The 27197-nt window shown below is 27.0% G+C and overlaps 1 protein-coding gene across 1 annotated transcript; it reads left to right on the top strand.

The window, feature by feature from the left end:
• Positions 1–1931: 1931 nt before the first annotated feature.
• LOC145835947 (superkiller complex protein 2-like) lies at positions 1932–21346 on the top strand. The gene is made up of 28 exons (XM_082943718.1): positions 1932–1986; positions 2250–2472; positions 2882–2954; positions 3612–3771; positions 4170–4235; positions 4641–4703; positions 5616–5701; positions 6739–6927; positions 7724–7814; positions 8068–8211; positions 8897–9039; positions 10023–10206; positions 10533–10702; positions 10978–11063; positions 11222–11348; positions 11721–11831; positions 12313–12424; positions 12883–12959; positions 13736–13915; positions 14882–14985; positions 15154–15295; positions 15551–15712; positions 15913–16025; positions 16625–16847; positions 17975–18085; positions 18622–18849; positions 19886–20069; positions 20706–21346. Exons 1-28 carry the CDS (start codon positions 1962–1964, stop codon positions 20864–20866), a joined length of 3738 nt encoding a protein of 1245 aa, XP_082799844.1. The 5' UTR covers positions 1932–1961; the 3' UTR covers positions 20867–21346.
• The last annotated feature ends 5851 nt before the right edge of the window (positions 21347–27197 follow it).

Raw genomic sequence — 27197 nt, 5'->3', positions numbered from 1 at the left:
TTTTATTATTTATCATTTTATTATATATTACTTACAATTACTATGTATTTGTTTTTACCATAACACTTTTATTATGCATTGCATTATATGCAGCAGTTATATTAATATATGAAAAAAAAATTTTTTTTTAGTTATCTGGATACGTTTACAGAAAAATCTTGCCCAACGTGTCTGGATAAGTGAATAAGCACTGTATTGAAGTATATTTTCAGCAAATTTAGTACATTGTTCAACCTTAAACTTAATTTTACTCTTAAACAAGACAAAATATTCTGGAAAAAAATCAGAAAATCTCAAAGAAACTTTTTTGAAACCAGTGGCCACCCTGTAAAAATTTATTGCCAATTTTACCATTTTATAGAATTATTTTAATCAATATCTCAATGTATCATTTTTCCCACACACTCATAGTAAGAGAGGCTAATTAAAATTATAAGAAGAGTACAGAATGACTCAGTCTAGTTTGAAATATTTTAAACTAATAGGAAATCCCAGGCTAGTTTTTGTAATTTTAAAGTTTTTTTATTTTAATTACTATCAACTAGAAAGATATAACGTAATTTTACTATAGTGATTATAATTAGTGTTCTAGCTTGATTAACAGTATTTTTTACGCTTTAAGCTCATAAATTTAGTTATTTTATAAATTAGTACTAAGGCCTATTCAGGCTAATTTTGTGTAACATAAGCAAGTTTTTGGTCATTTAGGTCGGTTATTTATTTTAAACAGTGGCAGCCCTAATAACTTTTCTAACATAAAAGGAAATGATCACTACCAAACTAACTATTCATAATCTAAATAACTATAAAAACCTAACAGAAATTGTTACCATTTAGATAAAACTAATGCCATTAAATGCCAATCTATATATTGGATAATAAAACCCTCCTAAGATATAATAAAACAACTACAAGTAAACTTTTAAAACATATCAAAATAACATACTAATGGAACCTACTATATATATTTGTAACTATATTAAATGATATTGAAGATAAATTAGTATTATATATTTTTTTTAATTTTTTTTTTGAAAATTTCTTTAAATTCAACCTCAACTTTAATTTTTTCAAACAAGAATTTTAGTATTTCAGTTTATACCCTGAAAAGCTTGGGAATTATGTCCTAATTTACAATAAACAGGCAACACAGTCAGGCTACTTAAGCATTTTAGTTAAACTTAAGCTGACTCAGGCAAACTCAGACTTGTTTGAATTGTTTTCCCAAATCTGAGGCTAGTTTTTAGTAAGTTTTGATTTAAGCTTTTTTTATTAATAGTTACATATTTTATATAAAATTCAGTATTTTAGCTCAGTTAAAAGTATGTTTTTTTAGTGTAAAGTATATACTATGTTTTATTTAACTTTTTCATAAGTTTAGGCTAGTTTTAAATCTTACAGACTGGTGTTTTTTTTTTATAAAGTTTTAATGAGAAAAAGCTTTTACAAAAATTTCTAATTTGTAAATAAAAAAACCATGACCTTAATAATTAGTAGTTTGGATGGCATACTTCTATAAAACTAAGTAAATTTTTTCAGTATATTTATTTTAGAAAACTTTCTTTTTATTAGTTTCTTTATTGCAAAATGTAATTCTATTTAAAGGTTTAATGTCTACATAAAATTAATGTCCTAAAAGTATGATGATGTCAATTTATAATGTTGTTGTATGTTTATATTCTTTAAAAACTAAGTACTAAGTTATTTATATTACTTATTATATGTTTCTTAGCTATCTATGACTAACTTATGCTGATCTTACTACTTTTAAAACATGTATATAAAAAGGAATAAAAATATTTTGTAGTTTTTCATCAAGTCACACAACTTAATTGATACTAAGAGATTTAGAATATTTATTCGATTAAATAATACACTATTTATAAATTATATAAATTTAAAAGATTATTTGTAAAAATAGTACTATATTTAGATATTTATTTTAATTGAATATCCAGAAAATGGAGAAAAGTAACAAAAATAAAAGTAAGTTTCTAAAACACTTTGCAATCAAAATAAACACTTAAAACTTGACTTTAATAAGAGAAACTGGATTTGTTTTAAGTATAATATATTTGATAAAAATACTACTATAATTATATGCAAATGGTTTGCGTGCTTAACTTAACATGTTAAAAAATTCTTTAAACTTTTTTACTTTGAGAAGACTCATTAAATAATAAAAATTTATAACATTTCTTATCAAACTCTATTATATTCCATAAATACATCAAATCAATTTTTTTTAGAAAACTTGGAGTACAATTTTGCTCTTGTGGATACTGGCCCCGGAAACTTACTGGAGCTGGTTCCGAGCAAACTCACAACCAACCATGAAAAAATGAAGGTTCCTCCAATGCTGTTTCCTTACGGCTTGCCCCCCATTGAAAAAAGTTTTGAGGAAAAATTGAGAGAAAGTCTCCTTAAAGCCAATGACACTTACATAAATGACACTACTAAACATTTTATCAAGTAAGAGTTTATTATGCTTTGTTATTATTAGAGCATGCATATGTTTTTCAAAGTTATCAACTACAATTAAAAATACTATTATTAAAAAAGAATTAGGTTTTTTTAGTGTTTCAGAAATTTTTGATTTTAAAAAATAAAACACTGTCAATTTCATGTTTTCAAAGTATGGTATAACTACAATTCCCACCTGGATCATACCCACCCGCACAATTTCCACCAATTTTTTTCTTTAAAATCATTGTTACCCCTAACCCTTACCCTTTGTGGTAAGCGGTTCTTGAATCTGGTTGAATGGGAGTTGTGCGGGTGAGAATTTGACGCGGTCGAGAACTGATTGTGGGTTGGAACTGAGATATTATTTGAAACCTAATTTATAAAGCAAAGTTTGACAGTTGTTTTATTTAAACAGGGATTTACCAAGAGAAATAAATTATTCTTCTTTGTACTGCCACGAACCCTGCTCTTTACCTACAACTTTGAAGGTAATTTGGTTTAAATTATATGTTTTTTGAAGTTCTTAAAAGTTAAAGTGTTTTAATTAGTTATAAAAACAAATCTGTTGTTAATCATAGTTAAAATTTCAGTTTTTTTGATCAGATGTATTTATGCTGACAAAAGCAAAAAGCTAAACACTGTTTATCAAATAATTGTTTTAAATGATTATCAATAGTATTTGTATATTTTTAGTCTTGTATTTTCTCTGATAAGTGCATTTTTACTCAAACAAAGTAAACTCTTACACATATGCTGTTCATGAATAATGTGTGTTATAGTTCAAAGTTTGTTAAGATTTTTTAAAGTTATGTAACTATAAACATAACTTCTCATAACAACTAAACTCAACTAATTAAAACGAATGTGTAGGTGGACAGTAAATAAAAATAAACTGTAAATGCTGTTTAAATTTTAAAAACATTTCTGATTCTCGAATTTAAAAAGTTTTTACTTTGTACTGAAATTTGTATATTTCATTAGTTATTTTAAGACATTTTATGATCAACAAAAGTTTATATGTTAACAAAGTTTCCACATCGAAACCAATTCAACTCATATTAATAACAAAACAAATGCATGAAGGTGTACATTTACTTAAGTACATATTACCAATTAAACACTCTTCAATCAACAAATGTATGAAGGTGGACAGAGACCCGATATCGGGTGAGATGACCGGTTACCACGAAGAGGAAGTGGAAATGGCGGAGGTGACAGGTTCCAACTCGCTCAATTTCACCAGAGTTCCTAACCAACCCAACCAATCGTTGAGGGGCAACAAGACCAACTTCCCTTTCTGGCCTGGTTGTTATGAACAGATTTGATAAAACTTAAAATTTAGTTTGATATTAAAAACAATTTTTTGCTGTATAAACTTTTTTTTTTCCTTTTTTTTTATCATCACCTTGATGTACTTTTAAAGTTTCATCTAGTATATGATTAAAATATATAAACAAATTCACTGTCAAAGCAAACACAAAGACTTTTTTACCAAGTTTTAAAATAAACTTGTTTGAGAAATAGTTATAAATTTTGTGTGAGTTTCAATAAAAGGTTTTCATAGTTTTTAAGTTTATTGTTTTCTACCAATATTAATTAAATATAAACTGTAACATTTTATAAATAAAACTTAGTATTGTTAAGTTTGTAATAAATGGTTTGCAACGTAACCTATTTTTTTACTTATTATATGTTGTTTTTAGGTGGAATGAATGAAAATGAAGTTAAAGTGATTGTTGATGAAACAGAAAATATTTCACTTGGAGAAAGTATTTAAAACAGTGTTCTAATAAAAGTTATATTCAATTAAAATTTTTGGTTATGTTTTATTTTTTTAAGGTTTTTTTAATTGATTTGTTCAAAGTGATAAAGTACTTTATTTTCTATTTTATCAATGACTCTATATAAGTGTTTGAAACATAACCATTTTTTTTTTATATTGTATAGTACACTGCAACCAGTTAAAAAACTTAAACAAAGTATGGTTCTAACGACAGTGTCACTTTTAAAACTATATAACATCTTTCAACAATTTACTTCAATTTTATCTTGAAATTTATTATTTATAATCAAAACTTTTTTAGAATTACTAACCTGAAAACTGTATAATACCTTTCTAAATATTTTTTTAATTTTAACTTAGAAAGTATAAATTATAATCATTTTCTTTTTAGATTTGCTGACCTGCCCTCCAGGTTTTACAAGTGGAGTGAACTTCAATAAAGATGAAAGTAAAGGTTTCTTTTCTACTTCCTTTACAAATTTAATACTGATACACGGCTTACTTGACTTTGAAATTAAATATTTTCAAGATAGCTTACGTCAGTTCTAAATGACAGTTTAATTAGAAATTTTAAAGCCTTTAGAACTAAAAAAGAATCAAAATCAAAACTTAGTACTTTAACTGCTAAGTACATCATTAAAAATTCTTAACGTAGTTTTAAACAACTTTAGTATAGTAAACCAATTTAACTAATTAAAAATAATGAATTGTCATATTTTATTTTTATTTATGAATTTTATAATTATACACAATTGGAGCTTTTGAAGTGTGTTACATTTTCAGTATTTTATTTGCTATTCTTTTCCTTTTAAATTTATAAAGATTGTTCAAAATATTCTTTGAGTTATACATTCAGATACTTATTTTCTTTTTAGTATTTTTAATTTCAACTTCATTTGAAAATTTTGTTATATGTTTTGAAATCTTAAATTTGTTAAAAGGAAATTTCGTATCAGATCAAGGTTTAAGTTACTCATAAAAAAATAATACTCTTAAGTTGGATTTATTGTACAACCATCTGTTTTTTTTTTTAGTTTTTGTTTTAAGTCAAACAACTACTGTCTCAACTTAAAGCTTAAACAGATAAATGTTTAAATCTTTTATAACACAATTTATTGTAATACTGAGCAGAGCTTCATCAAAATAATAATATTTATCAGTTAAAAAAAAGGGTTTTAATAAACAAGTTTATAAATGAATAAAGTTATTTGTAACTGATAGATCCTTCAACGGAAGAGTAGTATTATAGTAAAATCAGATAGAATAATTTTTCTATAGCAAAGCATATGTAAACATTTTAGCTTTTTTTATATTGAGTTTAATATCAAACTTAGAATTAAAAAAAAAAAAATTTAAATATGTTCAGAAGAAGAAAAAGTGAGAGATATTGACGACATTTTGGCGGAATTTCAAATAGATGACGTTGATGCAGTTACAGAAACTGATGAAAAAGTAAAGATTATTTTTGTTTATTTTAATCAGTTGTTTTTATAAGATTATATTAAACAACCATTAGTGTTATTTTATTTAGATTTTTTAAATAGGTTATTAATTTTACTGAATTATAACTTTATTTTACTAAAATAATCAGAAGTCTTAAAACTATTTTCCATTAAATGTAAAGTACTTTTATTTATTTACATCAAAATAAGCAATATATAGAACATTTTTACAATAGTTTATTTTACCACAAATATATTACTTTACCAAGTAATCTCTTTTATTAAGGGCATAGGGGGGGAGGGGGGGTAAACACCTATTTTTTTGAAATTTGATCTTATTTTATATAGTTTATACTAAGCTACAAGATGCTTTTTACAGATTTTAAAAATTAGAAATAATTTTTGAGATATAGCCGGTCAAAGTCGGAGGCAACGGATCCTTATGGGAGGAGCAAACTAAAACGGCAAATAACTAGAAATCACTAAAAGTTTATCTCCTCCTACGTTTTTTGAGATAGCTACCTCAAATTTTTAGGAAATGTTCCTTGCAATGTTTAGAAAATTCTGTCAAAACAGAATTTTTAAAACATGTAAAATAAAAATTTTACAACAAAAAAAAAACTTTTTTTTTGTTTATTTTTTATATAAGATTTTTTTTTTTTTTTTTTTTATTCTTTCTAACAGATTTTTCCAAGTATTTCCTGAAGTTTGAGGTAGTTTCCTCAAAAAACGTAGGAGAAGATAGATTTTTAGTTAAATAGTCTATTTTTTCCATTTTAGTTTGCGCCTTCCATAAGGATCCTATTGTTGCCTCCGACTTTGAACAGCTATATCTCAAAAATTTTTTTGAATATCAAAATCAATAAAAAGCATCTTTTAGCTTGGTAAAAACTGTATAAAATAAGATCAAATTTCAAAAAAAAAAAAGAAAAATTTACCTTTTTTATGGCTTCTTTAAAATTCTTTAAAAAATTACTTATGGCTAATTTTTTAACAGTTTTTATTCTTTAAAAATGTTACAAAAGTATGTTATTCATTTTTTTAAAGGAAAACACCAAAGAAGAAGTTGTTGCTGATACGCAGCAAGATGACGCGCAGGTCGACGATCTTCTCCCTGATGACGTCACAAAGGCTGATGAGAAGAAGGAGGTGGAAGTCAAGGAGTGGGCGGTGGAGGTTGACGTCACGCAGAAACTCGACGATTTCCACCAGAAAGTTCCCAACATGGCCAAAAAGGTTTTGGTGTTTGTTTTAATATATAAGGAGATGATTGTGAAACATGTAGTTTTATAGAAGTTTTATAATACTAATTTGTATTAGTAGTTTCATTATTTTTTTCAATTTACGTTAATTCTGTGTACAATATATATTGCTTATTTTCAGCATGGTATTTTAAAGTGCATCATAGTAAAACTAAAATTTGATAGAACTATGTTAAATAAAGGTATATAATATAGATCAGGGTTTCCCAAACTTTTTTGCTAATGGCCCCCTTTAAAGAGTTTGAAAAAGTAATGGCCCCCTTCAACATATAGATTACTCATAAACTACGATAAAATACACATAAGACCTTTTTTTTTTTTTTTGCTCTTCATCTGAAACTCAAGAATATCTAGTGTAAGTATCTAAACTGCCATAAAATACACATAAGACCTTTTTTTTTTTTTTTGCTCTTCATCTGCAACTCAAGAATATTATCTAGTGTAAGTTTCAAGTTATGGCCTCATGGCCCCCCTGTGGCTCCTTTACTGCTCATGGCCCCCCCTCTTCCCCCTTTGCTGCTCATGGCCCCCTGAGTATCTGTCATGGCCCCCTAGGGGGCCACTTGGCCCACTTTGGGAAACCCTGATATAGATAGACTTTTGTACTAAAATAAGTTTCTGTTATTACAATTGCACAGTAAAAAATCCAACTTAAGCTTTTAAACATATTATGTTTTTGAAGCAAGCAAGTTTTATCAGATTTTCATAGAGAAATTATTCTGTTAATTTTTTTTTATTTAACTAAAATTATTTAACCTTATACAATACAGTACCCCTTCGAGTTGGACATATTTCAAAAGCAAGCGGTTTTGAGATTAGAAAAAAATGAAAGCGTATTTGTTGCAGCTCATACTTCTGCTGGTTTGTTAAGAAAGCTGTTTTAATTAAGGTTTTTTTAGAATTATAAGTAAAAGAATATTTCTAAAGTGTTTAATACTGTGTATTATATTTCAGTTTCATTATTTGTTTAAAAAAACTAGCTAATACGATGTGATTTTATACAAGATATTTGTTTAATTATAAAAATTAATCGTATGTATATGTAAATGTATTTTAATCTGTCCTTTATCTTGATTAAAGAATAATTAGATTTATAAAAAACAAAACTGAACAGGTAAAACAGTAGTTGCCGAGTACGCGATTGCACTAGCGTTTAAGCATATGACCAAGGTTATCTACACTTCACCCATAAAAGCCCTGAGTAACCAGAAATTCAGAGATTTCAAAAAAACTTTCAGTGACGTCGGTCTTGTGACAGGTACTTGTATTAATGTTTTTATTTTGTAATGATGTGTAGTTGAACCCATTGTGTTTCAATAAATATGCATAGAGCTTATTTCACTGTACAATTTTTTGAATAAGAAAACTTTTTGAATAGTTTTAAAATCTTTGTAAAGTTTCAAAGGTACGTTTTTAGTATTTTTTTGATGTCACTAGAGTCAATTTAACCATAGTAACATTGATGAACAACAAATTTATTGTATACTATCTAACAAGCAAAAAATAGAATTCATTAGCATACTGGACAAATACTTTTAAACTTCAAAAACAATCATAAAGTTTTTTATAAGCTACTAACTAAGTTAACCACTGTAGAGATCTAAGAATGTTTAACCTTAAATATACAATGAATATTTATAACCATACAAACAAAATTCCATAGGCATTATTTTATTTTTTGAAGCTAGTGAATAACTCAAGTTATGCAAACCCCTAACCTAATCAACCAGTCAAAAAATCTAATTTGATATGCATGATTGCATGTGTTTTAAAATTTGTTAACATTTAATCAACTAATCATAGCAATCACATCCAACTAAATCCGAAATCATCGTGTTTGATCATGAATAATGATAAATTAAAATGATAATACTTTAACATAGATATAATATTTTTGAAAGCTTTTAATAAATAATTTTAATTTAAACCTGATATAATCACAGGCGACATCCAGCTCAACCCGAAAGCATCCTGCCTGATTATGACGACAGAGATACTGAAGTCGATGCTGTACAACGGCAGTGACGTCATAAGAGACTTGGAATGGGTCATTTTTGACGAAGTGCACTACATCAATGACGCTGAGGTTTTAGAATTTATATTTTTGATGTGATTATTGTTTATTAAAGAAAATATTTTAAGTTAGATTATATACTTACTAGTATTGTTTAAAAAATACTAAACTTATTTAACGTTAAAATTTAGATACCTGGTAAAGTAAGTAACAATAAAATTAATAAACAAAATATTTTAGTTGAGATGCAATACATTAACAACGCTGAGATTTGAAAAAAAAAATTGAAAGTTTTTGAAATACTAAAGTATATAATAGTCATGAAGTTTAAAGTTTATTATTGTTTGTTTTCATTAAATAAACGACGGTAACTTTTTATGTTATACTATTAAGTGGATTTATTTTAAATAGAAATTGAATTTGCTGCTTCTAAAGCTTTTGCAATCTTAAAAAAATAATAATTTAAAAATTATATTAAAGTATATGTTGTTGACTGTAGAAGTATTTGTAAACGTAACCAGTATTATATATTTTGACTATGTTTGGTTTTACAAGTGTTTTGTTAAAAAAAGATAGATATATGTTGCTTATAACAGTAATTTACTTAAATTTAGATATTCTCTAGTAACTGTATATTGGTTGAAGATATGTTTGTTATCAAATTAGTTTTTTCTTTGTCACTTTTGCCATGAAATTGTTTGTAAACAATTTAAATTTAGTATTATACAGTCATTTTGGGCTGGCTCCACAAAAGTTTAGATAAAGTTGTGGTAATACAAGGATTTAAAAATTTTAAACTTTTTTTCAACTATACAGATAGAGATGTTTTAAATACTTATTATTTTTTAATCTAATTATTAAGTGGTTATAAGAAATTTTTTAAGCCTTAGTACAAGTTGTTTGTTAGCAACACTATGTAGGTCAAAGAAATGTTTTAAAAAATTATTATTTATATTTTGTATCTTAAAAAAAACTCATACAGACAGGAATATATGGGAGGAAGTGTTGATTATTAAAATAAAATAAATCTTTAGTTAATTTTTTATTTTACACAGAGAGGAGTTGTATGGGAGGAAGTGTTGATTATGCTGCCTGAGAGGTGCAACGTTGTAATGTTAAGCGCAACCACACCCAATCACATGGAGTTCGCCAACTGGGTGGGCAAGATCAAACACAAGAAAATATACGTCATAAAAACACTGAAGAGGCCTGTTCCCTTGGTGCATCATTTGTACACTGGTAGTAACATTTAAGCTATTTTTTTTTTAGCTCCTTAAATATTTTTTAAGTTTACTTATTATTTTTTACGACAGTATTATTATTTTACTAGTTAGAAAAAAAACACGTTATTATATTAGTTTATTACGGATAAATCTTTCAGTCAGTAAAAATAAAATATAAGTAAAACTGTCTTTTACATAAAGTATAGAAAATAATTAAAATAAAACCTGAATGTTTGTGTAAAACTATATTTTAAAATTTACAAGTTTTTGTTCATATTAAATTTCCACATAAACCTTTTTTTTTTATTTTCAACGCAAAACTACCATCAATTTCAATCCAAGGAAAGTGCAACAAGACTTCGAACGAGATGTTCGTCATCTTGGATTCGAGCAAGAGGGAGTTGTCGGTTCAGGGGTACAGGCAGGCGGTGCTGGCTAAAGAGAAGAGAAAATCGCAATTTTCAAAATCGTTCGGAAGCAAGAAGACCGGACGTGGCTCTTCTTCTGCAGCTGTGAGTATTTGTTTTTTATGTGATGACTTGTTTACTACTTTAAGTTGTAATACTACTATTAAGTTTATTAAATCTTGTAATGTTGTTTTGTTTTTTGATAAACTTTTCTTTAACAAAAGTTTCAAAGTTTAGACGGAACTTTTTGACCTTTATGGTAGTTTTAGATTGCATTCTAAAAAACATAAGTTAATGTTCCAGGTTGAAACTTTATTTTTTTCAAAGTTTGTTATTAAGTATATCAATGTTTTGAAAAAATATTTCAAACAAATTTACAGGAAAGAAATGTGTGGTTATCTTTGATAACTCGGCTTAAGAAGTTGGACCAACTTCCATTAGTTGCTTTCACACTATCCAAAAAAAGGTATGATGATGTTATGTAAAATACTAATAATAATGTTTAATTTACTACAATAAAGTACATGTTTCAAAAAATTAACTACTTTTTTTTTACTTTCTTAAATGCGATGGAAATTCAAATTCGCTGAAACAACTACAAATTATATATTGTAATTATTTCAGATGTGACGAGAATTCCAATTCACTGATATCACTGGACCTGACGTCGATGCAGGAGAAAAGCGAGATCCACATCTTCTTCAGCAGGTGCGTCAACAAACTCAAGGAAGAAGACCGCAAATTGCCTCAAGTTTGTATAAATTATATATTTTAAATCTTGTTTGAATTCGTTTTCAAATGAGATTTGTTGAAAAAATTTATCTGAAAGCCTATATAAACTATAAACTGATAATATGTTGAAGTTTTTCTAATTAAAGTAATACATGTTTTACAATGTACTTTTTGAACAAAATATATCTTTAATTACATAAATAGAAATGAAAATTTTAGGTAGTGGGAATGCTAGAACTACTCAAGCATCTATGCAACGTTAAAATAAATTATAAAATATAACTAAGTTTAGTTAAATTGGGTAGCGAGAGTTCAACAACTGCATAAATTCGCTAATTAAACACATTATATGCAAGTATTATTTTTTAGTTCCATATTTCATAATTTATAGGTAGTAAGAATGCAAGAGCTACTGAAGAAAGGAATTGCAGTTCACCATTCTGGAGTTCTTCCCATTTTGAAGGAAGTTGTCGAAATGCTATTCGCAAGAGGATTGGTAAAAGTTAGTTTGAATATATTGATTTTCATAGTTTTGCTGTTAAAGTTATAAGGTTTTTTTTGTTTAATGATGCTATTCATTATATACTAAAAATATTGTTAAGTAAATATTATACCAGTTTTATTGTTTTATATTCACTAAGAATTGCTTTAATACATAGTGCTTCCTAAATCTAACTAAAAATAAAGCTGTTAATTTTTTTCATTTTGCAATAGACTTTAAAACTTGTAATTACTAGTAAGACTGCTTTTATAGTTAAATATTTTTACTTAATCTAATATACTAAATACGTATTCCAGTTTCAAAATATTTCAAAAGTTTCAATTTAAAAAGGATTTAAATTTCAACTTACTGTAATTGGTTTTACAAATTATAATTTAATTTATATATAATATATAATAAAATAATGTAATTTAATAATGCGTATTTTCTAACAATATCTCTATATGTTTTTCACATTATAATACAAACTATACACTTATAGTTACTATTCGCCACTGAAACATTCGCGATGGGAGTTAACATGCCCGCAAGGAGCGTGGCATTTGACAGGTTGAGAAAACACGATGGTACTCAAATGAGAAATCTATTGCCAGGTTTGAAAAATATGTGAAATAAAAAATATTAATAATTAGATTAAGCTTGATGATACGCAAATGAGAAGTTTATTGCCAGGTTTGAATTTATATTTAAGATAATGTGTTTGACAATTCAAATAAGCACCATGGTATTTGAATGAGAAATCTACTGCTAGGTTTTGTAATTGTTTAAGTGTATTTTGAGTTGTATGAAAGATGTTTGTAAATAATATTACTAACTAAAATTATTTTTAATTTAATCTTTAAAAGAATGCTGCAAGTTTTATTAAAAAAAGAATTTATTATTTTGACAACTCAGCCAATGTTATCTGGTAGATATGTTTAAACGTGATCGTTATTGCTTGTTTATTGACAATATAAATAATTGTTTTTCTAATAATTCCAGGCGAATACATTAAAAAAATTATTTAATTTATCATGAATACAAATAATTTTTTTTAATAATTAATTACCAGGTGAATACATACAAATGGCTGGCAGAGCTGGTAGAAGAGGTTTAGATGTTCACGGAAATGTTATAATACTTTGCCAGGTAAATTCTTATCACATTGTTTATTTTATTTAGTTAGTTATTTTGCGAAATTTTTTGAAATAAAAGTAATTTGAAGTGTAAAGATTTTTAATAAAATAATAGCTTCTATACCAAAATCTTTAAGTAACTGATAGTTTTTATTTTTTGTAATTTTGTTTTAAGTAACTCATCAAAATCATGTACAAATCTCTAATTTAAAAGTAAAGAAAAAATCATCATTAGATGATGCAAAGCAAACTCAAAAGTTTTGACAGTTTAAAAATTAATTTATTTTGCGAAATTTTTTGAAATAAAAGTAATTTGAAGTGTAAAGATTTTTAATAAAATAATAGCTTCTATACCAAAATCTTTAAGTAACTGATAGTTTTTATTTTTTGTAATTTAGTTTTAAGTAACTCATCAAAATCATGTACAAATCTCTAATTTAAAAGTAAAGAAAAAATCATCATTAGATGATGCAAAGCAAACTCAAAAGTTTTGACAGTTTAAAAATTAATTTATTTTGCGAAATTTTTTTAAATAAAAGTAATTTGAAGTGTAAAGATTTTTAATAAAATAATAGCTTCTATACCAAAATCTTTAAGTAACTGATAGTTTTTATTTTTTGTAATTTAGTTTTAAGTAACTCATCAAAATCATGTACAAATCTCTAATTTAAAAGTAAAGAAAAAATCATCATTAGATGATGCAAACCAAACTCAAAAGCTTGATAGTTTCAAAATTAATCAAATACTAAATAGTTAGTAGATTTTCATCACAATTAACACTTCTGTTAGGGCGACGTACCGGAGATATCGGAACTCACAGCGATGATGCTCGGACGCCCGATGAAGCTGAACTCGCAGTTCCGGCTCACTTACTCCATGATCCTCAACCTGTTGAGGGTGGAGCAACTGAGGGTGGAGGAAGTGATGAAGAGGAGTTTCAGTGAATTCAACAACAGGAAGGATTCCAAGGTGTATAGTAATTGCAATACTTTTTATTTTGTGTCTTTATTTTAACAATCTAAACCAGTGGTCGTCAAGGTTTACACTGGTGCACACTAGTGTACATGAAACTTTTTTTGGGGTGCACGAAATTTTTAAATTATATAAAAAAAAACATAGAGTTAGATTAAGTATGTACTTAATATTTAATAAAGTATTTAAAGAATACTTAACTGGGAATTTTGTAGTAATTGCGGAGAAGTGTTCAATTAATAAGTATGTAAGATAAAACCATATAACTAAATTCTAAAATATCATTGTGAATATAAGGTCAAACAAATAAAGAGGTCAATTGAAAAGATGAGTAAGTAAAAAGTTTCAGCTTCAGTTGTTAAATGGTTTGCATGTAAATACAAACTGATTTATGACTTTTAAGGAGAAATGCACTAATAAAAGTGTTTACGTAGTCCCACCACTAGCGGCGCTTATTAAAATTAGATCTTGAGGTGCATCGATTTTTTTGCAGCTTGGTGTACACAGAATTTGATTAGCTTGACGACCACTGATCTAAACAATAAGTTATGAAAAAGAGTTTCAGTAAATTCAATAACAGAAAGGATTCCAAGGTTTTATAAACTTTTTTTTTTCCTTTTCTTAATTTGTCTTTATTTTAACAAACAAATTTACAAGTTGTGAGAGAATTGAAGAATTCCAAGGTTTTAAGATAATAACTAATAAAACCTTATTTAAGATGATTTCTTTTAACTCGTTTTCATGTTATTTTTCATGGGACTATTTGATTTCATTTGCCATATTTTACAACATAAGCTAAGCTTGTATAAAATTATCTTTTTGTAGCATCTTTTTATCGAAAACATAGTTGGTTTAGTTTTATATTAATTAAGTAAATGTTTAAGAGAAATGTTTATGCCATCATAATTTTTCTAAACAAATATTTCTGTCATTTAACTTGGTAAAACTTTTTATTACCTTAAGGATCAAGAAAAACAACTGAAAGAAGTTCAGAAAAAAGTAGAAAAACTCGGAGATTTACCAGAACACCTACCAAACTTTTTAGACTACAAAAAATATATAAAAAGGTTTGTTGTAAAAAATAACTAGCTGTTTTAAGAATTCTATTCATTACACTCCTTAGTAGTGTTAATGACTGGTTTCCTAAAAGAGATATTATAAATTATTTATAAAGAGCCAAGTTTTTAAGTTTAACAAACAATAAACTTTTTAATAATTTTTTCATACTATGTCAGCTGTACGGAGCTTCTGGACTTAAGGAAGCAAGTAATAAAACATTCATTGACCACTTCAAAAGCAAGCGAAGTAATGCAATGTGGAAGAATTATAATCATAAAAACTAGGATGTACAAAAACTACATGGCTGCTATCTTGAAGGTATTATTCTTGTATATAAACTCAATTACAAGAATAAAAAACTGTATGTAAAAATCTTAAAATATTTATACTTATTTTTGCCCATAAAAGTATTTGTAAAGAAATTATTACTATTAGTTTTTAAAGTTTTTGTTGTAAGAGTTATTTTAGACCTCTCTTTTATAAAGGTCAGAACTATGTGATTTTCCACTTTTTTTTTTGTTATTTCTTAACATTAAAATTCAAACTTTACTCAACCTTAATTCCAACATACAGGTAAAAACGACAGAGCACCACCAGATAGACAAAATAACGTGCCTGGTTGTCTCACACGAGAACAATCAGGTTGACCAGGATGAAAGTGAGAATGCTTGCGAATGGGATCCGATGATTGTCATGGGAAGAAAAGCTTTTGTGCCGGATCAAAAAATTACGCAGGTTTGTTTATTTTATTTTTTTAGTGAAAAGTTGTATAAATTGGACTGTTTAGGTTCACACTTTATTTATTTTAGTTAATTTTCAAAGCTCTGAAAATAACTAGTCTTTTTAATTTTTATAGTTTATTGTACGCAAAGACATTAAGCCTGTTATATTTGTTTATTAAAGTTAAACTAGTAATAATTTTTTTAAATATATAGGAAGTGGTACAAATAGAAGTGAGTGAGATAGTTCATATAACCAATCAGACAATGAAAGTTGATTCAAATATGATCATCAGAGATCATCAGAACAGACAAATACCCAGATTCCGGTTTGTTACATTATTAAACACTCTTGACAATTTTAGCTTTTGAACAGTTGTGTCAAAAGCTAATACACAAAATTTGTAAAGCTGTTTACAAACTTTTACAATTTAGTTTGTAAAGTTGTATGTTTTAGTACATTGGTGTTTTATTTATTTACAGGATTTTTTTTTAAAGTTTAATTAAGAATATTTCACCAAACGTTTTGTACAGCTTTAAAGTTTCTATTTGAGTTCAAGTGTTTTCAAGTTATAAATGCTTTATCTACATTATTATAAAGTATTGAAAAATGAAAAAAATTTAAAAGACACGACTAAAACAAATAGTCAAAAGCTTATAACAAATTTAAAAATAATTTAAAACAAGTTAGTTTAATAGTTAAATGAAAATACACATAGCAACTTTCCACTATTCAGTGACAACCCGCCTAACAAAAAAAACTAATAAAGCTAATTGAATTAGTCATTTAAAGCTAACAAAAATTATAATAAAAAAAAACATACAACTACATTTTATAAGCAAAAATTGAAGCTTAAAACAAAATGAAATTTTTGTAAAAAATGTTACTTTAAATAGATAAGTAAAAATACTTAAAAACAACATTCAGTGACAACCCGCCCGCCAAGGAGACTGTGGTGGCAGCTAACCAGCTCACAAGGATGATACAGCAAGCATCTGAAGACGGGTGTGACGTCACAATAGACTTGAAGAAGGCGTTCCAGTTGAACAGTTTGGACGTGGTGGACCAGATTTGCAAGATGAAGTTTATCGAGAAGCAGATCGAATCAGGGGCGTTCAAGTGCACCAAAGAACCAATGTTCAAACTTCAGGTTTGGATTTGTATATTTTTAAAACATTTTTCTAAAATACTCAAGAACCAATGTTCAAATATCAGGTAGTTTAGTTTAAATTAGATTTTATTTGTAATATTTATTATTATTTTGTTCAAGTGCACCCAGGAACCAATGTTCAAACTTCAGGTAGTTAAATTAAATTAATTTTTATTTGTTAGTATTTATTATTATTTTGTTCAAGTGCACCCAGGAACCAATGTTCAAACTTCAGGTTCGGATTTGTATATTTTTTAAATATTTTTCTAAAATACTCAAGGACCAATGTTTAAGCTTCAGGTAGTTTAATTTAAATTAATTTTTATCTGTTAGTATTTATTAATATTTTGTTCAAGTGCACCCAGGAACCAATGTTCAAACTACAGGTTTGGATTTAATAGATTTTTTTATGTTTTTTTCAAGTGTACCCAGGAACCAATATTTAAGCTTCAGGTAGTGTTATTTTTTTTTAATGTTTGATTAGAATTTATTCAAATGAACACAGAAACCCATGTTTAAAATAAAATTTCTATAATTTTTAAGATATTTGTTGATATTTTATTCATGTGTACTCAGAAACCTTTTATTAAATTACAAGTATTTAAAGTTAATTTACTTATATTTGTTAATACTTTTTTTTAATGTACCGACGCATCCATGTTAAAACCTAAAATTTGTATTTGAATAAGTTTTGTTAATAATTGTTTCCAAATTGCTGAATTGTATAGTGTATGGCATGCTACGTTAATTAAAAACTATAGATATGTAAAGACTTTCGTTTATTCAATTCTTTAAGTAAATAAACCATTTTCAACTAAATCTATTTATTGCGTACTTTATACTTATTCTATTTGAATAAGATTTTAAACAACTGAAGATCTCGCCTTAAAACGAGTGAAACATTGTTTTGTTTAATAAAATTGAAAATTTATTATTAAAATCTATTTATGAAAGTTTTGTTTGATTTAATAAGACTTACGGCTGTAACAAAATATATAATAAGATCTTCAATCTTGTATATTAAGGTTTAAAACAACGAAACTAAAATGTTATTTTAATGTCTGTGAAGCTTAATTTGAAAAAGGTTCATATAATTAAGTCTTATTATATTCTAATTATCAACTCAGGTTTTTGAAGTGGCAAAGTTGGTGAAACTGGAGGAGGAAGCGGATAACTTGAGGTACCGGTTGAGCGAGGAAAGCCTTTTGTTGCTTCCAGAGTATCAGCAGAGAGTACAAGTTTGTTACTTTGCATGTGTATATACTTTTTTATTATTTTTGTATACATTTTTTAAAGAATGTAGTATTGTACAGCTTTAACTTGAAAAAAATTAAGTTGAAAATAATACACAAATTTGTACAAAAAAAACCAAATATGTAACAATTAAAGTATTTTTTATTTTAAGATATGTCTTGAATCAACTTAAGTATGTTTTTTAATTCAAGTATTGTTTGTTTTAGGTAGATAGTTACTTTAATGTTTTCATTTAAAAAATACTTAAAAAAAGTTAGCTACTTCAAACAAAATTTTACTTAAAATCTTTTTTTATTTTCTAATCTCTCTTAATTACAGACCTCCCGTCTTTATTTTCTAGATGCTGAAAAACAAACTAAATCAAATAGTTTATAGAAATAAAAAAATTGGGCAATCTTGATATATATTTTAATATCTTGAACTTATCTAAGGTATAACACAAACTTAAAACGAAAAAAAGTATTCTTTAAACTAAACAGTTTTAAATGACATTTAAAAAAAATTCTTTAATTTTGTCCAGGTACTGAAAGAGCTGAACTACATCGACGACTCACAAACCATCCAATTGAAAGGCAGGGTGGCGTGCGAACTGGCCAATCACGAGCTGGTGTTGACCGAACTCGTCTTCCACAACACTTTCGCCCAAATGGAGCCCGGCCACGTGGCGGCGCTGCTGAGCTGCGTGGTCTTCCAGCAGAGGGTCGACCAATCAATTGAGGAAATGAACATTCCGCAACCAATCAAGGAGGTTTGTTGATTGGATGTTGAGTTTGAAATATTTAATTAAAAATTAATATAAATTGCATATTTTGGACCATTTGTTTTATTTTCATTAGAGCAATGTTGTTGTTTGAAAAATTTTTAATTTTTTTTTTAGAATTCATTTTAAACTTTAACATACCTAATCCGCTAAAATGTTAACTCGATTTTTTTTGTTTAGTTACGACAATTAAATGTTTACAGAAACATATTTTTTTAACAAGAGACAAAATAGATAATTCATGTATTTATCTATTTAACTAGTATACTTCATGCTATTACTTTGATTAAAGTAAAATAAGTTAGTAACCTCTATTTTTACTTTCTTTAAATACTTGTAATCTTATTTACTACGGTAGTCTACTTTTCACTTGGTTTAAAAATAGCATAAGAAAATTTTAATTCAATAACAACTTGAAACAAGCTGTAAACTTTATTTCTAAATATTTTCTTGCAAGGAATAGAGCAGATCAAGGCAAGGTACGGGATAAAATTAACTTTTAAACCATAACAGTTACTAGTATTAGATTTATTATAAAAATTAGGTAAAAAGAAGTAAGCCAATAATTTTTCAACCTTCTTCAAACAGGGAATAGAGCAGATCAAGGCGAGGTGCAGTACTTTACTATAATACTAGTAAAAAATACAATAGTACTGCGGTACTATGTACTAAATTCATTAACACATTAAAGTAAAAAAAGTATAATTCTGATAAAAACCTGAAACAATACAAAAACTTCTTTAAGCAAAATTAGAGCAGGTAAAGGCAACATGCGAAGCAAAATTGTTTAAATTTATTCAAAAAACTTGTAATAATTATTTCAATTATTTTCTCCCTCATTCTCCTTATAATCTTCTTCAAACAGGGAATAGGGCAGATCAAGGCAAGTTACTAGTATGTTACTAGTACTAGTATGTTACTAGTACTAGCATGTTAGTCATACTAGCATGTTACTAGTATGACATTTATTATTAGAATTAGGTAAAAAGAAGTTAGCCAATAATTTTTTTTTTCAATCAATCAGGGAATAGGGCAGATCAAGGCGAGGTGCGGGATCATAGCGGAAACGCAGCAGCTGTGCGGGATGAGGGAGGTGTCGGTTGAAGATTTCACCAACCAGCTCAAGTTCGGCTTGGTGGAAGTGGTTTACCAGTGGGCCATGGGGACGAGCTTCGAGAAAATAACACAACTCACCGATGTGCAGGAAGGTTGGGAATTTTTTATTTTATTATATTGTGTTTATTATTTTATGTTTTATGAGAAAATTACCCTACTCACCGATGTGCAGGAAGGCAAGGACTATTGTAACTATTTTTATTACTTAACTTATTTATTGTTTTTATTATTACCTAAATCACTGATGTGCAGGAAGGTTGGAATTATTTTTAAGTTAATTGTTTTTTTTTTTGTTTATTTCGAGAAAATTACCCTACTAACCGACGTGCCAAAAAGTTGGAGTTATTTGTGTTTTATTTTGATAACTTAAATAGATTGAAATAGTTTTAGCTTAAGACTAACAAAACTAGCATTCATTTTAAGTCCTGTAAAATTGATATTGTGATTAAAGTTTTGTGTTTATGAAAATATAATTTAGTAGAAAATCTATTCTTGACTTTGAAAGTAAAAATGTAAGTTTTATATCTAAGAAAGAAAAAATTAACATCAATGTTTGTCTGTTACTAATGTAAATACACATAACAAGAATAGTTAATTAATTTAAATGCTTACTTAAAAAAAATGTTTCTAAGGGCCAACTTACTAAGTTTAAATTGTTTTAACACTTGTTGACAGTATTCCGGTATAACACATTTTTATATTTATAATAAACATATCAAACCACACAGGCATAATAGTGCGAACGATCCAGCGGTTAAACGAGGTTTGCAGGGATGTGAGAAACGCAGCACGGGTGATCGGGGATGACAGTTTGTACGACAAGATGGAGAAATGCAGCGAAGTAATCAAGCGTGACATCGTGTTTGCCGCCAGTCTCTACACTCAATAAGAAGTTCTTTAATATTATTTGAAAATATTTTCACCTCATTTCAAAATTATTTTATATAGAATTATATGACCTTTTTTGAATGTTTTAAAAGTTTGTATACTCAATAATAAACTACATGAAAATATCAAAGTAGAAGTACACTCAATAAGAAGTTGCATGGATGTTGAATCTAATGCTCATTTTATTAGTATTTTTCTATTTTTTCCGTACTGTTTTAAATTATTTTTAGTCTCAATACTCAATAAGAAATTTTATTGAAAGTTATTTTAAGATGTTTAGAATTGTTAATTGATTGGTAATTTTTTTTGTGCTATTTTAATTTAAATAACCTACTACTATTTTGTTTCAGCTGATTTAAGTTTCTAGCATAAAAATTTTTAGTTTAATTTTTTTATAATGAAAATGTATCTACACTCTTCAACGTATATATACATTGTCTTTCCCACTAGTATATATACTCAACAGAAATTATGTATTAAATTCCTCTCACAACTTACAATAAAGTTATTTAAGTACTGATTGTTCTCTATGAAACTATGTTCAATATACAAAAGCACACTAAATTTTTTATGAGTTTATAATTTGAGACATAATCTCAAGTAAACTTTTTTCAAGCTTATCAATATAATCTATGAAGCATGAAATTTTGATATATAATCTCATGAGTTCATACAAAAAAAATTTCAACTTATTAAATTTAAAATTAAGTAGTAGATCTATCAGTTTGTAATGAAACTTATGTGTAACTTTCTGAGTTAGATAAAGATTTTTTTTATATTTACTGTGCATATTTAAAATTTCACTTGTTATTTTTTAGTTTATAGTACTATACTTTTATAGTTAAAATTAGCATTTTTAGTAAATTTACTTAGTTGTATTAAAACTTATATTTTAAAAACATTTAATATTTTCCATTTACTTTTTTGTTGGGTTGGTATTTTTTCTATAGTTTGTTACTGTTTTAAGTAAAGTAAAAGAATATTTTCGGTGTTAGCTAAATTAATTTTCTAGCATAGATTGTTTTAGTTTAAATATTTGAAATGCAAATTTAGAAAATTTACTTATGTTTTTTTACATATATAAAACAATTAGTGTTACACAATTTTAACTTTAAAACAATTTTAATTATAAGTCAAGTTTCGTTAGTTTTTTAAAACAATTAATATTCAGAAATTAAGTACAAAGTTTTTTTTTGACACAGTTGACATAAACTATTAAGTTACTTTTATGATGAAATCAAAGTAAAATTTATGTTAGAACTTTCACAGTATATAACTGGTAGTAGTATAAAAACAAATGCAACTTTTTGAATAAATTGTACTGAAAATTTACACTTTTTTATATTCTGTTCTGTGTTGTTATTAAAATGTTAATTTAATCTTAAATGTTCATTTAATTCGTCGCTAGCATAAAGTAAGTTAAATTTTAAACGTTACTAAAACTTTAAAAGTCAGTTTATTTTCATAAGATGTAAACACTTAACGTAACTTAAAACTTTATATAGTTCTATGCTTCAATTGGTTATAAAATTCAATTTATTTAAAGTTATTTTTGTGTCGATAAGTTTTATTTTCGTAGTTTTTATGAAGTTTAACCCTACAAGTTTATTGTCAATACGATGGACCGAGGCATCAAATTCTAGGTACTTAAACTGAAAGAAACATAAAGTTAAGAATGAAAGTACACAAAAAGTTGATTTTGTTTAAAACTTAATTAAATTTTATTTTAGGGGATTATTTTCAAAACCATTTTGAAAATATTGAAATAAATAATTTTGAAAAAACAGTCTGATCTTGTTTCAATTAACTTTTCTAACATTCTTTTAATTTTTGGTAGACAAGCTACCTTCAATGCTAACCTTAAAACTTAACCTTTGTTTTAAAAAATTCTTACCTGGAACAACGGCTAGAAAAAAGTAATCTATTAACTACTATATGTTACTTAAAAAAAGCCAGCAAACCAATCCATATATTAATGTGATCTACAAGAAATAATAAGTTGAGAACAATAAATTAAAAAAAAACACATGCCTTGTATATTTAATATTGGATATAGAATAGAGTCATCAGCTATATATATATTATAACTTAAGGCAGCCAAAATTATATTCAATAAAACTTTTGAAATTAAAGTTGAAAAGAATTTATTTAAAAATCAAAGTAAGTGAGCTATTTTATTGAAAATCTAGTTAAGTATAGTTTTAAAACTGTAATTATTGTAGTACTTGATCTTGAAACTTATTTTAAAGCCGCCGTAGTTACTTATAAGTATCAATAGAAAAAATTCGACATAAACATAGTTTATGCTAGAAAAATATAGAAAAGTTTATAGTCTTATAGAAAGGATTAAGTTCAATAGAAGTTATAAAATACTAATTCTAACTAAGGATAAACCAAATTAAAAAATAACTTTTTAACAGCTAAAACAGTTGTGGTATTAAATTTAAATATAAAACATAAAAAAAACAGCTTATGCTTATAAAATACTTAAAAAATGTTACATGCCAGCTAAACAATTTAAAAAAAAATACTTTAATAAAACCATCATTTACATTTACTAATACAGTTAGATTGTTATACATGTAGACTTAAGCATTGATTATTTAAAAACTAGCCTGATTGTCTAAAATAAATTACAAAATATATTTAATGGCTAAAGACTAAAAAATATACTGTTAGTAAACTTTTAGTATTTGAAATTAAACACTAACGATAACACAAATGGAGTTTATATTTGAAGATTTAAGAGCTTTTGAGACATAAGAAAATATGAAATTTCTGAAAAATTTCCAAACTAGACTATGTTTTGCAAAAGGTTGCAAATAAGTCTAAGTTTCCTTGATTTTTTGTAAATCAACTGAAAAATTTTCAAACTAGCTTCAGTAGCTTGAATTTTTCTTTAATACTAAATTAACTTGAGTTAACCTAAGTGAGCTGGGTGTGTGGCAACTGTGGTATTATAACTAGTTAAAGAAATATTAAATTTTAAATTAAAGCGGACTTGAATTTAGGACAATGAAATTACCTATATACCCTTGTTTAATATTTTTGAGCACTAAGTAAAGTAATAATTTTTTTATAAAAAAGTTTAACATAAATTACACGATTATAATACTACAAGCCTTGTACTGAGCTCATGGTAGCTAAACTAACACTATCATGTTTTATACAACTCTAAAACCAAAACAAACCTTCTTCAATGGTAAACATTATAGCATCATTCGTGTTCTCCGGAAAATACTTGACTGCGGAAAAGTAAACCTTGTCATTCAGCACCACCCTGTACTCCAGCATGTCTTTTTCATCACCTGCGCTAGATGCGAACACTAGGTGGCTCTCGTGCTTGAACGCCGTCACGTGCTGCTTCGTGCGCCTACTGAAGCAGGAGGAGCACAGGGCGCATCTTCCCTTGTCCACCGGAGTCTTGCGTCCCGCCTGGATCCTAACCTTGATCTTGTGCCAGGCCTCGCGGCGGGGTAGCACTTCGTGGGCGGGCATGGGGTTACGGACGTTTGTCTCGTCCCTATCTTCCGGGTCTGGTAGCACGTGATTGGTTGGCAAGGCGGATGCAATTGCTGACAAGGAAAGTAAAAATATAAAAAGATAAACGCTTTTCATTTTTAGCAATTTTTTTGGTCTTACTTCTACGATTTCTGTATTAAGAACGAGTCAGTTTTAAATATTATTTGCCTATAAATCTGTAAAGTTATTGAAACATTTTTTCGATGGAACTATTTTTCCTATTTGCAAATTAAGCTTATAATTATTTTATCTCACTTTTTAAAAAAAAGTAAGTAGCTTTTTGCTTATAAAGCTGTAAAAGTATTGAAGCGTTTTTCTGAAGAAACTTTATCTCATTAATTAATTTAGTTTAAAATCCAATTGTTTTTACTTTTCAAAAGTTAGACTATAAATTTTTACTGAAAATGATTTTAATTTTCTTAATCATTAAAATTACTACTAGTGTTTAGTAAACCATTTTTTTATTATAAATTGTTGAAATACTATTGCCTCAAGCATCAAATGAACTTTTTATTTTAAAATTTTCTCTCATGAAATTAGTTGCTTGATATTTAAAAAATTTCACCACCAAATAACTATATTAAAAAAAATGCTTTTTTATATTAAATTCGCATAGTATATAGCAGTGCTTCTGAACCCTTTTCCAAAGTTCAACTTTTCCGCGGAACTCCTAATTCTAATTTTACATAATATCAAACAAAATATCGGTAAGATAAGCTAGCCTGGCCAAAAAACATCATCTTTAAAGAACTTCACTAATTCTGAGCCTTCATTTTTAAGAAAAGTGAACACCTGCTTCTTTAATTCAACGAGACGAAAATTTCTTTTTTAAGTTTCGAAAGGCTTCGCGGAACCCCATTTCAGAAGAACTGGTATATAGTACATTTTGATTTATTTTAGCAAAACCAAAGTTTTTCTTAATTCTATTAAGGTTTAAACTTCAATTAGTTTGATAAGCTAAATTTTGCAACCTAGGTTTAAACTTCAATTAGTTTGATAAGCTAAATTTTGCAACCTAAGTTTTTCTTAATTTTAAATAGGTTTACACTTCAATTAGTATGATAAGCTAAATTTTAGCAACTTAAGTTTTTCTTAATTCTAATTAGGTTTAAACTTCAATTAGTATGATAGGCTAAATTTTAGAAACCTAAGCACAGTAAAAAACAACTACCGTTTTCAAGTGTATATTTAGAAAAAACATTTTCTAAGCTTAAACAATAATTCGAAAATTTATAACAATACAACTTGTTCACCAAAAAAAAAATTCAAACAATAATCTCGATTGTGTCTATCTAATGATACTTATGATTTTATAAAAGAAACAAAACTCTTGGAAGCCATTACAGAAATTTAGCGGACCAAGGAGGGGGTAGCATGAGGTCACTATTTGAAACTTACACTAGACATTCTGGAAATGATGATGAAAATCAATAAAAAGATCTTTAGCGTTTTAAAGGTAATTTAGAAATCTTGTTCGATAGGGCCATAGATTTTTTTTTATTTCTTTAAAGGGGGCCCTTCAAAAAAATGTTTGGGAAACCCTAACTTAAATGTTTTTTATTTTGACAAGCAAAGCCATATATAAAGTATTTTCTAATATAACTTTAAAAACGTTGTTAGATGCTTGACCTAGAGTCGGCAAACTTTTTAGGCAACTGAAAATAAAAAATCAATTTATGTGCTTTTTAGCTTTAAAAAAAGAAAAGCCGTAAAAGCAACTTAAAAATAATTTATAAAAAGTTTAAAAGCATGCTTATTTTGATATATTTGTCGTGGGCAAGACATTAAAAGGACCCGTGGTCTTTTTTTGACGTTCAATTAACTATAAGTATTAAGTAAACCGCAAGCTATTTATGTTTTTTCCATTACACATTTTCTCAAGTTTTTTTTACTTTAAAAAAAACATTTCGCAAAACTACTGTGACCAAAAAATGATTTTTTATTGGGACCAAAGAAGGAATTTATATAGTAAACAGATTAGAACCATAAGTTCATAAAAGGTTGCCGTATTCCGTGCTGGATAAATGATTTTTTTGAATATTGTCATGTAAAATTTTAGTGTATTAATTCATTTTATAAAATACAATTTAGTGTCTAAGAACCTAGTAGACAAAAAAACTTTCGGTTATCGAGTAATACATTATGGATACTTTATAATGTTTTGTATAGGATTTAACTCTGAAGTCTGAATGGCAATTAATAGTTTTAATTAACAATAGGATTTAATTTTGTGCTGCAGTCAGTACTTTGAGTCATTATCCTGACGAGTTTTGCTAAAACAATGAAGCCTATTCTGCCAAAACAACTTATTATGACTTTGTTTTTCTTCAATCAGTTAAGCTGCTTTTGCAAGAACATTATGTTGTACAATTTTAATGCATTGAAGTTGTCAATTATTTTATTGGTTTTAAAATTTGTATAGTTTTTTGTTACACTTACATTAGAGTTTAATTAATCCTAGAAAGGACATTAAACTACCTATCCGTGATTTATGATTTAATAGTCGGTTTTTGTACATTAGGTCCTTTGTCCTGGACAGTACGTTAAAAGATGTCCGTGGTGTGCGACCCGATAACTAAAAAATTCTTTGTGCACCAGGTCCTAGGACAAAATATTTAGAGCGTTTTTATCGTTCAATAAACTGTAATGACCAAAATTTTTGAGCCATTTTTATCGTTCAATAAACAATCTACATAAAATATATAACAACACTTCTGTTACAATTGGTAAAACTTAAGATAACAGTTTCAGTCTTTATGCAGATATTTTTTAATTAAAATTACAGTTCAACACATCTATAAAACTTAGTT

The sequence above is a fragment of the Thalia democratica genome, chromosome 5 (genome assembly GCF_965202585.1).
Source record: "Thalia democratica chromosome 5, ktThaDemo2.hap1.1, whole genome shotgun sequence".
Lineage (NCBI taxonomy): Eukaryota > Metazoa > Chordata > Thaliacea > Salpida > Salpidae > Thalia > Thalia democratica.
The sequence above is the reverse complement of the archived record's forward strand: the minus strand, read 5'-3'. Positions and strand labels throughout refer to the sequence as shown.